Genomic DNA, 13696 nt, shown 5'->3' with positions numbered 1-13696 from the left:
CAGGCTGCCCCCAGCCCCGCCCCCACCCCGGGCCAGGCTCACCTCAATGGCCATGCGCTGGAGAAGTGGTTTGATGTTCTGGGGAACCACGTAGATGTTGGCCTCCCTCTGGGGTGGCGGGTAGGGCAAGTCTGTGTCCTCGGACTGCAGGGGTCAGCAAGTGGACAGGAGACAAAGGTGGAGAAGACCAAGCCAAAGATGTAAGAAAGAAAGAAAAAAATGATGTGTTTGGGGAGACACAGAACAGAGACCCAGACCCAGATGTAGGGACAGGCAGGCAGAAGTGGGGGAGCTGTCAGCCTCTGCAAGGCACCATCCTTTCCAGGATCACCAAATGCCATCCCCCAGATTCAGGTCACGCCATTTCAAGTCAATAGCAAGCTTCACCTCCTCCCATATTGCAGGCTCTGGTGACCAAGAGCAGCTCGGGGTCTCCCTGTCCCCAACACGCACGATGCACATGGGGCTTGCTTCAACCCAGAACATCCACGTGCCTCCCTCTATCCTGCTTCTCCTGCCCCCTGGCTCAGACCCAACTGGGCTACCATCCCGCAAACCCACATCCATACCCAGACACCTTCCAGCCCCAAACCTGATCTCTCACGCCTGTCCCCCATGAGGACAGAACACTGTATACTAGAAGAGCAGAGCAATCGATAAAAGAGAAAAGGAGACACATATTCTTTATGTCTGGAACACATGAACTCTCACTAGGACTACCTGGTGACACCTTTGTGACCATTAGAGTAAGATATCCCTTTCTCAAGACAATCTGCTTCATATCAGAAAACTGTCATATTTTAAAAGTTTATTAGGACAAGACACTTTACTGCCACCTACTGGAAAATTTTTATAAAAAAATATAAATTTATGATGTTTGTGTTAGAAATTGCACCCCCTTAGACCCAGTTGCCCTTGTACAGTGTACAACTTGCCCATCCATACATGGAGGCCATAACATTCAGGAAAGGTTGACTAGAATTAAAAGGGCTGTGCTGAACATTTTACAGAGCTGTCTTCCTGTAATCTCATTTAATCAACCATGGAATCATTAGAGTCATTTTCCAAGCTTCTCTGGCCTGTAGCAGTAGTAATAAGCTCTGTTCTAGAATCAGACAGACCTGGACTCCAGTTCCAGCTCTGCCGTTGCCTAACCATTTGACCTTGGGCAAATCACCCAACCTCAGTGACTCAGGATCCTCCTAAAGATCGGGCATAACAATATTCTTGTGAAGTTGCTCTGAGAATTAAACGAGACAATAAATGTCAAGAGTACCTGGCACACAGAAGGTGCTTAATAAATCGTTGTGACTGTGATTATTACTACAATTGTCAGTACCATTGTTTTTACCATCAGTACCGGTGTTGCTCTTCCCAGGATGACTTAAGGACCGCAGGGCCACCGGAAGCATTAAAATGCCACAGCAATGCTGGCATTATAAGCAGGGACGCCTCAGTTTCCTCCCCCACCCACATTCTGACTGGCGGAAGAGGGCTGATGTCCAGGGCTGCACACCCTGTTTCCGCCTGCTGGGCTACTGCAGTAGCCTGGCTGCTCGGGCCACCCCTTGTGTGATGTCCACGGTGGCACTCCAAGGCCACCAGCTACAGGTGGCTGTGAACCGGGGTGGCCTCTCTAAAGGAAGGCTGTACTTCAAGGCTCACTCATGGCCTGATGGTGGCCTCTCCTGGCTGATGCCCGGCTCACTGTGGGGCCAAGATAAAATAGGGACAAAGGGATCAAGGAGGGAACAGCCCTGAGCTCCCTGAGAAGGACAACCCGTCAATACATCTCCCCCAGAACATATCCCCTCTGTGCTCTCCTTTTCTCTCCCTCGTTCCCTGACTCCATCTTTCCAGCCCCCAGAGCTCCATGGTGAGGACGTCCTCACCATGTGCAGAGGACGGGAACCTGCCCGCGGAGACCACAGCCCTGGCGGGTTAAGGGCTAGTACCGTGTGCAGCAGGCCCTGGAGGAAGGAGGCAGGAGCGCACAGCTGCCGGGCGCCGGCCCAGCGGAGGCAGCAGGAGGAGGAGGCAGAAACAGAGGTTAGAGGTGTGTCCATTCTACCACGCGGCCTGCGCAGTGGTTTCATTAATGAGGTTCTGGCATTCAGTTAGTTAGAAGAGATCAAAATAAAACACACAGACAGTACCTTATTTTAATGCTAGGTCCAAGACGGCTTGCCTCTCTCTGTTTCCCTCCTCAAGCCGCTCAGCAGGGCAGCGAGGATTACTCTGGGCTAGCAGGAGAGAGAGAGAGCGAACACGCCGGGGAGTAGCCTTTTATTTGGGGGGACAAGAGATTCAGGGGAGAATTCCATCCAATGAAGGTTGAGGGGGGGCTGCACTCCAAGGTCAGGGTCAGTGATTGGGTCTCCAGGGTCAGTGGTTACGCACACCCCCACACGGATGGGCTCTCTCATCAGGAAAGGGTCGGGATAACTCCGACACAGCCAGAGTGCCTCAGGCCCTTAACGGGAGTCACCCAATCACGTGTCAGAATGGCTCCCCACAGTCCATCAGCAGATCCCCTCGCCAGGCACCAGACACATCCATGGCCACCTCCAGCCACATCCTGTCCCCAGGGATCCCAGGACATTCTGGCCCCAGGCTGGTTCCACCACCTCCTGGGATCCCACCTCTGCCCCACCCACTCCACCACACAAGCTGCCACCACACTGTCCCCCCAGCGCCATGTGTGTCACACCTTGGCTCCTGGAGCTCCTCCTTCCGCAACCCATCTCTCTGGAATCCACCGCGCACTCCCCTCTGCGGGCCTTCTCCCGCCTCCTCCTCTCCTTCCTCTCTTCTCCCTTCCTGTCCCCACCCAGGGCCTTCCTTCCCTCCCTGCCCAGAGCCTTCGGCTCCCCCCCAGCACCCTATCCTGGTAACTTCTCTCTCCAAAGTCAGCCATCGCCTCCTAGAAGCTCAGCCCAAAGTTCACTCGTGGGTTCCCACCTCTCATCCTCCACAGCATCTGCCCAGCTGACCCCATCTGCTTCCTAAAGCCGCCCCTCTGGTTCCACACTGCTGTCCCTCCTGCCCTCTGATGCTAAGTCTCCCCCGGCAGCCTCCCCCGCTTCCTCCACCAGCTCTGAAATGCTCGTCTCTTAGCCCCATTCCTAGAATCTTTCTGCTCCGTTCATCCACGCACCTGACGGGCCGCTGACACTGAACTTGTCCAAAACTAGACTCTGCTTTCTCCCTTTCAATGCCATCTCAGAAACGGGCCCCAACAGCCATCTAGACAACCAAGCCAAAAAAAACAACAAAAAAAGTGCCACCCTGGGTTTCTCCTCCCCTCATCCCTAATCTCTCTCACACCCACCCTCTTCTTCCTGGGCTCAAGCCAGCACCCTCTCTCTCGGACTCACTACCATCCAGAGTGGTCTCCGTGCATGTGAGTTGGCACACCCACTCCCCCCAAAAGTGCACATGAGCTTTGCAGCCAGGCCAGGTTTCCAAAAAATGCCACCCTCTGCTTACACTCCTGAAATCCCCCACCCTGGCAGGAATAATGCGAATTTCGTTAATGAGGCCTCCAAGGAGGCTCCCCGTTCCTGCTGACTTCTCTGATCACATCTCTCACCAGATAAATTTCCCCTCCAGGAGCCCCAATATTGATGAGCCACCTCCCAGAACGTGCCGACCCCCACCCTTCTGAGCTCTAGCAGGTAGCCAGAGGCACCAGGCTCTCCTTAACTTAGAGGCTTGGAACTCACTGGACCCTGGGTCTGGAATGAGCTTCTAGCCACTTCATCTGGTGACCTGATCTGTTTGGACTTCAAATGTCCATTTAAATCTTCTCTATGCCCTGAGCATAAGCCAAAGCATCCTCAGGGCTCCCATAGCCCATAGTCCCACTGAAAGACACATCTATCCCTCTGCACACCATTCTGTGTATTCCCTGGTGAAACCGACAATTCTGTACAACTAGGATCACAGCTAAATCCCCCACCTAATAAATGAATGATTATGGGTAGATTACTGAAGGAAGGGAGGGAAGAAGGGCAAACAGAGGGAAGAGTGCAGGAAGAGATGGATAAAGAAATGATCCCAACACACACCTTCTCTCCTTCCCAGCAATCCTATCTGCTCTAGCCAGGCCCTTGGGTCCCCACCCAGCCCTGCCTCCCCTGCCTGCTCACCGCTGTCTGTCTGCATGGGTCTGCTCAGAAACAGAAAGTTGGTGGTCCACTTTCAGAATATTTAACCTTGATTGGATCCAACTGTAGCCATTTAATGAGAGCCCATCCCTTTGCCCACCCCAATTTTAACATCAGCTCATCGAGTAGATGATAACTCCAAGCTCCTCCCATCAGGGCAAGGGGCAGTGCTGCATTAGGGATAAAGGCGGGGCCTGCCTGCCCAGGGGCGCTTGCTAGCCTCACGTTGGCCTTGCCCACCCACTTCCAAGGTGTTCCACTTTCCATTCTTGCAGCACCTCAGAGTTTCTAACAGGAGTCCTGAGCCCATGCAGAGACAGCTCCTGAGCACCCCCTTTCTCATCTTCTCAGAGAAGGTGCTGTGACCCTTATCAGAAATGGAGGCCCTGTCAGGATGGCCAGGCAGGGGCGGGGTGCAAACTGCAAGCACTACTGGGACATCCCGATTCACTGTCCTAGGGGTGACGGGGACTCCAAGGACAGCCATACCACATAAGCCAATTAGAGGGAGCCAGCCCCTTTCTGGTGCACCCTGAACGCAGGGCAGCCAGACCTGCAGCAGCTACAGTGGTGGGCTGAACGGGCGGGAAGGGTGTCCACCAAGTCGGCGCAGATCAAGAGGATCTCAAGGACAGCGAGGCTCCCCCCACAGAGCTGAAGCCACCCGGAGGCCTGTCAAGGTGGCACCGCAGAGGACAGATGCTTCTTGCCGGGACAGAGTAGACGGGGACAAGCCTCTCCAGCCACCTAGCTGTCCCATCACCAGAAGCCTATAGACCCCACCTTGCCCAGTGGGAGAGAGTCAGGGGACCCTCTGGACATTCACATCCCTGTTCCTCAGGGAGCTCCAGGCAGGGGGCAGCCAGGCGGGCTGGGAGGGCTCCATTGTCTGCCGGCCCCACCCAGCTCGTTAGGAGCCACATGCTGCTCTAATTACACTTCCCAGGAAAAACAGTGTTTCAAATTAAGGCCCTTGGGGAGGAAGAGGGGGATGGGGGACCACTGGGCTTATTTTCCTGATTGCAAAACATCAAATTCTTCCTTTTAGTGGATGTAGGGGTGTAGGAGGGTACCTCCAGTACATCTCAGAGTGAGAGTCACACACCTTGTCTCCTGGATTGGGACGGGCACATGGGGTGACATCTGGATGGCCCCTGAGCCAGCCATGAAAACAGTCACAGAGCATGTGATCCCTCCTACAAGGGCGTCCCTGCCATGGAGCCCTGGCATGGTCAGGACCGCAAGCCCCGGGGTCTCTACACGTGCTCCACATCCTAAGGGCCCTGGTTAGAAAGGAGCCCACCAGCACCTCTCCTGCCCAACGTGTGCGTGTGTTCTCGCGAGTGCCCACATGTACACACGCTCGCACGTGCATGCACACACTCTCCAATTGTCAGGAAATCTGAAATTGCGTTTCTTTGAACTACTTCCCCCTGGCAGTGCAGACCGCCTTTGTTCTCCGGACAAAAAGAAAAAGAACCCCAATTTACGTAAGGTTGTGAACAACCAATAAAAAAAAAAAAAAGAAAAAAGAAAAAGAACCAGAGGAGGGCTCAGAGGAGGCCGGAGAAGGAGGGAGGCGGCCAGGGAGCACACAGAGCAGGGCGAAGCCCAGGGAGGGTGGGAAGAGGTTCAGAGAGGGAAAGACAGACAAAAAGGCCCTGAGGACAGGGGACCTCCACACGCCCTCTGAGACTCCAGCCTCCAGTGCACAGGGCAACGATCTACTTCCCCAAGAGAGGCCTTCACACAGGCACCCAGCCTGCAAGAAGGGAAATTTGTCACCCCAGGCAGTGACACAGCCCCAGCCCCAGGCACTGCTGCCTGCACCCACTCCCGGGCCCTTTCTGCCTATTCCTGCTTCAAACACTAGCTTGGTGTCACCTCTTCCAGGAAGCCAGCCCGCTGTCCTGCTCTGGGAGCCTGCAACTCTGGCAAACAGCAGAGTGTCTAACTCATAGGCACGTGTGAATCTTTGCATCTGCCCGCCCTGGCACAGATGTTCTCCCCACAGGAGGGGCCATCCAGAGTCCCCGGCCCCATCTGCTCCTCCAGCCCCCTCTAGTCTGGTCCCCCATGACGGTGACTATCTCAGAAGCCTCCTTCCTAGCTGGTTTCTCCCCCAGTCCCTCCCTCCCCAACACGCACCATGCAGTCAGACAACTTCTAACACCCCCGATCTGCCCTCCCCACTCTCAGACTTTCCAGGGCTTCGGGAAGGCTCAGGTAGTCCCCAAAGGGACGAGGCTAAGGCCTGGGAGGGAGTGGATGGGGGTCAATGGCAGGGGCTTGGCCACAGCACAGAAGACAGAAGAATACCACCAGGGCCTTGGACTCTCTGCAGGACCAACCCAGCAGCAGCCCTGACCTGCCCCCTCCCACCTCTGGGGAGCAGGAAGACTAAATAGGACCCTCATTGTGGCATGAAGCTTGGCCTTGGAGCGAGTGGAAGTAGACTGAGCTATGGGGGCGGGGATCATCTGGAGGCTTGTTCCCTGGACTAGATGACACTCCATTCATTAGATCAGACCTCAGGCCTTTGAACCTGCTGGCTCAGTCCAGCCCTGTGTCCAGCAGACCCCAGGACTTGTCCTCCCCTGGCTCTGCTGACCCACAGGAGGCCTCAGCCTGTGGCCTGGCTGGCCCTGCAGCAGGACATTTGGCCCTCTGAAGGATCTGGACCAAAAGCTACAGTTTGGATTTGCTTCCTGACAACCAGACCGCAGTTGGATCCCTGTGCTTAGAATCTGAGCCTTTACTGCTCTATATGACAAATCCAGTTATGAAGGATTCTAATTTTTTTTTTTTTTAATAACTCATCCCTGGGCTAGGTCTTCTTCAGAGGAGGCTGTGGGTTTTGGCCACAGAGTGCTCTCAATCAAGAGCGAGGGCTCCGTGCTGCTTCCCTGGACCGGGCTCTGCCTCCCTTTCCAAATCGGCAGTCTTTCGCAACTGCAGCCAGAAGCTGGAGGCCGCCTGTCAGGCGCAATCACAGCCAGCTCACTTGGCGGACCCCACCTCAGTCTGGGAGTGAAGGAAGTGAGGTAAGGGGCGCGGGGCCTGCAGATCCCACATCCTAGTTCTGCGCTTCAAGTCTAAATTGCACTGAAAATGTCAAACGGTGTCCGCTCCCAGCCTGGGGATTCCCTGATGACAGGAAGTGGCTGCCCTTTTCCCAACTGGCCCTCTGACCAGGGCTCTCATTCCTGTCTCTCTATCCAAGACTCTGCTGCCCGCTCACTCATCATCATCCCCTGACCGATGCACAGGAGGCCGAAAGAGATCATGCTTCTCACGCGCAAGGACGTGGCTCTCTTCACGTAGCTGTAGCTCTAAACTTCTTCAAGCGCTAGGAGTCCACGTTCCATCCACCTCCTAAACTCCCATGCTTGTCCGTGGCCCCTTGGGCCAAAGGTGTGTTTCCACCTTGCTAAGTGCTGCACAGATGTCTGGCTAATGCTGCCTCCACCAGAGAGGCTTCCTTGACTATTCTGAGCCCTGCTGAACATTTCAGTCTTACAAACATGCCACCTGGTAGTCAACCAGCTAGAGCTTGAGTAGCCTGGGTAAGTCTGGCCCTCCCAAGAAGGCAGCAAGCCTCTGAGGTGACACACACCCTGGGACACTCCCCAGGCAGCCCTGGACCCACACAGAGCTTGAGGGATAAAGCCCAAATAGGTCCCCATGTGACAGGTGCCTATTGGCACCGGGAAGCTAGAAGACTCTGGGGCATGGACAGGGAGGCTGGACAGCTGGCCTTCACCTCCCTCTGTGTCTGCCCACTGGTCCCCAGCCACAGGCCACAGCTCCAGTCCAGCTCACCTCCTCCAGGATCCTTGATGTATCCTGCACCTGGACCACACCATCGAATGTTCCACATCCAGGAGATAGTGCATGAGGAAGAGGGAGGTAGAAGTCTCCATTAGTAACAAGGAGAGCTAGGCTGGGCCAGAGATCAGCACCCCAGACACCACCACCAAGAGGAGCCAATGAAAGGCCCCTCCCGGCAAGGGGAGAATGCTGTGCTCCCCAGCCACACCCTCCATGATGCCCGAGAAAGAAGATGCAATAGACCTGAGCCAGGGAGGGACATGTGGGAAAGACTCATGCCCAAGCCTAGAGCCCAGGCAGCTCCAGAAGTGACCAGAGAAGGGAATATGACAGACAGGTGGCAGAAGGACCTGGAACCCTATGAAGCAACCCCGGGAGGAAGTCGGGCCTGGGCCTTGGAGTCATTGCTCCTGCAGGGCAACTGGACCTGGGGGGCCAAGGAGGGCAACCTTGAGTCTCCAGGGCCGGCAGAACTGAGAGTCGGAGCTGGGAGAGGACAGAAAGGGAAACCAGCAAGAGTCAGGGGAGAAGCGGAGGGATGGGGTGGCAGAGGTGGCCTCGTGCGATAAAGACTGTCTGAACCTCGGGTGGACGCCTCACAGGGGCAAATGAGGTGTCCGAAAGGAGCCCGCACAGCTGCACCTGAGCCCGGTCTGGAACAGCATAAGGAACTGAATAAGCCTGGTATCTGTGTTTTCTCCCATGGCCCCCAGGACAGGGAAGGAGGACAGGGACAAGGGGCTGAAGCTGCCATTGCTGGAAGAAAAACAGTGTCCCATGAGAAGAAAAAGCTGGAAAATCCAGTCTAAATCAGGGCTTCTGAAACTTGACGTGCATCAGAAGCTCCTGCAGGGCTGGGAAAGCAGAGGGTGCTGGGCCACGCCTCGAAGTTAGCATGAGGAGGACTCCAGGTGGGCAAAGGCTACATCGGGCCCTCACTTTCTGAATCATGGGGTTAAGTCAGTAGCCCCAGGTGCACATTAAAAGTCCCTGGGCACTGTTGGAAGGCACCAAGGCCAGGGCCGCACACCACAGGTTGCGTTCACACTTGGTCTGGAGTGGGATAGGAGGAGTGGGATAGGAGCACTGATGAGCTTTAAAGCCCCAGGTGACTCTAGAGCACAGCCCAGCCAGGAGCCATGGCTGGATGATCAAGAGACCCCTGCAAGGTGGGAGTCTGTAATTCTCAGACCTCTCAAGGAATAAGGGCTGGCAAGGCCCAGGCTGGGTGCGGAGACCTGGAGTACCCCAGCCCCGCCCACCCTGCCCTGGGGCCCCCCCAAGCCCTCCCCTGCTTAAGGAGCTTTCCCTGGGACTCCAGGCAAGGCCGTGTCAGAGCGGCTGACCACCCTCCCTAGAGCCAGAAGGGGGTTAAGACACAGGGAGGGTGGGGCTTAGCTTAAAGAAGGAAAGATAAGAACAAGGCTTACCTCAAAGCCAGGAATATGGTAGATGGCCGGCTAGGGTGAAGAGAAAGGGGGCATCGATTATGCGCTTGTCACCCAAAGACCTCAGCCCCCTCCTTTCTGCCCCAGCCCGGCAAAACATGAAAATGACCACCATGGAATGTGCCAGGGATCAGACAGGGCAGGGGGCTGCAGACCCCGTTTCCTGGGAGAGGGAGGGGTGCAGGGGAAGCTAAGTGTCCCCTCCAGACACATCACCCAGAGCAGCCCGCCTTTCAATTTACACGTTGGGGTTCACGTGATGCCAAGAATAAGTCTGAAGGCAGAGCTCAAACCCAAGCCTCTTGTTTTACAGAAGGGATGTGGCCACCCAGGGCCACACAACTAGGACATGGCGGGGCCAGCACTGGAACAAGGATCCTGCCCTTGCCTGTCCCATCACAGCAGTTAAGACCCCACCACCAGACCACAGAGGCCCTCCTCCTAGAGGCCACATCAGGATAGGACCCAGGGCAGAATAAGTCCAGGGATGAGAGGGCTCAGACATGAGAGACCCCATTCTACCTGGTGATGATGGAGCCCTGATTTGGGGTTCAGAAACGATGGGCAAAATGGGTCTCACTAGGAGACCTGATTTTCAGAAGAGATTGCCCAGAATCCCACTGGGCACTGGCAGCAGGTGGGGGGATCCTGGCAGCCCTGCCCTCCCCACCCTACCAGGTACCCTTCCTGGGCCTCCTGAGTCTGGCTGCGGCCCAGCCTCACCTTCTCTCTCTGGATGAGCTCAAAAGATGCCAGCAGCTCCCCTGCCGGCTGGCTGCCCCTCATCAGTGGGAACCAGGCCAGCCGGGGCATCCTTTCCAGGCTGGGTTGACATATGCAGCGACCCATGAACTCATCTGCGCCCTAGACCAGGTGGAGGGAGAAGGGTCAGTATCCCCCCAGCTCAGGATTCAGAGTGACCTCCAGACATCAGTAGGCCTGAATCCTGCGTCCAGACCAGAGAGACAGTCTCCCCACATTTCTCTAATGCCCGCAGCCATCTGAGTGACATTCCCAGGGACTTTGGTTAGTCCTGACTGTTCACTTTCATCCTTAACTTTTCCAGCTTTAAAATGGAAAAACTCTGATCATGCTCATCAAATTATGTTCCCAAAATAATGTTTTCACCTGATAATCCCTTTGCCCAGGTACCTTCCTCAGCTCCCTGCTGTCCAGAGGACAGAGTCCAAACCCTCCTCTGGCACCGAAGGCCCCCTCACTGCTGCCTGACACCTCTCTTTCCCTGCCTACACATCCTCTCCTCCTCCAGCCCAATGGCCTCAGCTGGCCTCTCCCTCTCCTGCCCTCACATGGCCACTTCCCCCAGTGCTGCTGGCCTCTCCCCTTGTCAGCCGCCGCACGGAGACTGTGCATCACACACAGGCCTGGCCAAGTCCAGCAAGGGCAGTGGGCAGAACCTGGGTCTCCGCCAGATGGTGGTGTAGCCTCCCAAGTCCTCGTGCCTTGCCCAGAGCAGGGACAGACCCAGAGCAAAAACTGGGAGGGCACGCTAACTGCAGCCATACCACTGCAGGGGACCTCGATGTCCCCAAGAGCCATCCTGGAATGGCCATCAGCTCCATATAAATGCCCACACCAGCAGGTGACAGTCTGGCACCAATTACTGAGCGTTAACTGCAGCAGCTACAGCACTGCAAGGGGTCCTGAGGCTGCTCTGGGCCAGGTGTTGCCCGTTCAGCTGCTGAGAGCTAGAGATGGGGTGGGACTGGCAGAGGGCTAGGCAGGCGGGAATGCAGGAGCTCCGGGCAGCAGTCATTTGCTAGATGCTAGCCCACAGGGAGGGAAAGGACTCCAAGCAACACGTTAAGAAGAGGGCGGATGGTTTGGGCAAAGGGGCCCCAGCCTGGGTTGGGGGTGGCAGTGGGATGAGAGGGGAGAGAGCAGCATTTCAGAGATATTTCCAGAAAGTGTTACCATGACGGGGTGTGGGCGCACAGGCCCACAGAGAACTCTGGCACATCCTGGGCACCTCCCGACCCACCCTCGACCTGCACCCTTCTCCACACAGGCCCAACTAGGCTCCCTCCAGCTGCTCTTCCTCGCTCTTCCTCCCAGGTAGGGTTCCCAGCCCAGGCCCACGTTGCCACTGCCAGCTGACCCCCCCACATATCTGGTGGGGATCCTAAACAGCCCTTCCCCAGGTCCCTGGCATCCAAGTTGTGGCAAATTTTACTGGAAACATCTTCCAAACCCTGCCCCCGCCATCCCTCTCCTTGCCACTACCCAGGCGGGGCCTCTTTGCCACACCCCTGGTCATCTCTTCCAGGAGCATCAACTTCTTAAAATGTGGCTCCGACCCCATCACCAACCCCCCACACTGTTTCCTAACTCGCACTCCCTTCCCCCTGCCAGCCTGCCCACCCCTCCCCTCGCAGCCCCACACTCACCCCCACACTATGCTGCAGGGCCCCTCAGCCTCCCACACCAACCCCGAACCCCATTTCCTTCGGGGCCTTTGTCCTCCCCACAGACTTCCCTGATGTTCCAGCCTGGCTCCATCCCTCCCTCCTTGGAACCTTCCAGAGCTGCCTTTCCAATACTGGAGCATTAGCCACCTGCAGCTATTTAAATTCACATTTTAATTCTTTAAAACACAATGAAATTTAAAACTCAAGTTTCTGGGTTTGTACTAGCCACATTTCAAGTGCTCCCTAGCCACATGCAGCTAGTGGCTCCCACTCTGGACAGCACAGCTAGAGAGCACTTCCGTCATCACAGGAAGTCCTGTTGGACAGCTCCGTGCAGAGGTCCCTGCCTGCGCCACAGAGCTATTTGGCACTCTGGGACATGCTCACTCACATACATAGAGGATTCTCTACTCCCTGGGTGAGTCTCAGCCTCAAATAAGGGACCACTCGTCTCAGTAAAGCGAGTGTCTGATAAATGTCTGAAGAATCAGCAGCTTTTGATGGGGAAAGAGGCTATTCTTGGAATCACATAAATAAGGTAGAGACAGAGAAAACCCAGGCTCCTGACCACAGCCAAGTGCCCTTTCCAGATCTGTCCCCTCACTGTGCCACATTTGATTAGTAATAATCCATTTTTAATTCCTCTTAAATAGTTTTAATTACTCCACTGCCTGAGGGGGCAGGGGAGAGGCCACCAGCCCCAGCCCTGGGGAGCACCCAGCTGGGTGGAAACCCAGAGCTCACAGCACAGCTCTCCCCGGGGCCCTGCAGCAGGTGGGCAGTGGGGGGCGAGGGAGCGAGCTGGGCACACTCACGTAGGTGTCGTGGTCATAGAGCTCCACCACGATGCTGGGCGGCTGCTCAGCAATGCTGGCCGGCTCACCAAAGATCTCAATCTCGTAGAAGATAAGGGTCTGGTCCCAGGTGGGGTTCAGGGTGTTCTTTACGACCACTGTCTTCTGACTCTGGTGCAGGAAGGAGACGATCGCATAGGGATCTGTATGGGCCAAGTTGGGAAAAGAGACAGGACATGGCAGGGACCATGAGAGTCTCCTCTCAGGAGGTGCCCAGGCCACAAAGCTGAAGCAGGGCTGTGGCCGCCACTCCAGAGCAATGTATCCACGCTGGAACCCATTCTCCTCAGGGGCCTTTCCTGTTCAGGGGAGATCAGACTGGAGGAGGCGGGAGGTGATTCAGGAGACCAGTTACGAGGCTACGGCAATGACCCAGGCAGAGACGGTCCTGGCTTAGTGGGCGTGGACCTAAGAGCTGCTCTGCAGTGGGTCGTGCGAGCTCCTTGCTATCTCCAAACTCCTTTGCAGCCTGCCAGCCCTGGACGCACCAGTCTGGGACCTAGCCACTGGCCACTCTCTCTGCCCAGTCCCAAAGGCAAATCTGTGTCACTGAAGCAGATTCTAGGACAGTGGTTCTCCAATGCAACCAGGCAACAGAATCTCCTGGAAGGTGCACAGAGATTGCTGAATCCCACCCCACACTATGACACGGCAGATCTTTCCAGCAAGTTCCAAGGTGATATTGATGCTGCCTTAAGGCCACACTTGGGAAAACAACGAGGGAGCAGGTCCTTTGGGACTACGCGTTACTTAAGAGAGGAGCACAAGGCCAAGAAGAAGGGGCTCTTCCAACTTGTCCTAACGGAATGGGAACTTGGGCTGAAGACTCATTTGTTACCATTTTGTAAGACTCCAAATGCCAAATGCTGAGGGCACTTGGACAGGAAAGTCTGGGGACATAGGAGGCTGGAAGCTGATACTGAATGTCTGTGAGGACTTGGCCCAGTGCCTTCATGGAAGCCCTA

General features: G+C 55.8%; 1 protein-coding gene across 1 annotated transcript in view; it reads right to left on the bottom strand.

The window, feature by feature from the left end:
• The window catches only part of LOC308632779 (dysferlin-like), a gene marked incomplete at its 5' end in the record, with an annotated part of 73875 nt that overhangs the window by 29425 nt on the left and 30754 nt on the right, over positions 1-13696 (bottom strand). Inside the window, 6 exons of the mRNA XM_081265144.1 lie at positions 43-144; positions 1956-1997; positions 7992-8021; positions 9431-9460; positions 10172-10312; positions 12693-12874. Of these exons, the coding sequence (XP_081121270.1) occupies positions 43-144; positions 1956-1997; positions 7992-8021; positions 9431-9460; positions 10172-10312; positions 12693-12874 (527 nt within the window). The remainder of the gene's footprint in view (positions 1-42; positions 145-1955; positions 1998-7991; positions 8022-9430; positions 9461-10171; positions 10313-12692; positions 12875-13696) is intronic.

The sequence above is a fragment of the Spermophilus citellus genome, assembly GCF_964194105.1.
Source record: "Spermophilus citellus genome assembly, chromosome: 13".
Classification (NCBI taxonomy): Eukaryota; Metazoa; Chordata; class Mammalia; order Rodentia; family Sciuridae; genus Spermophilus; species Spermophilus citellus.
The sequence above is the reverse complement of the archived record's forward strand: the minus strand, read 5'-3'. Positions and strand labels throughout refer to the sequence as shown.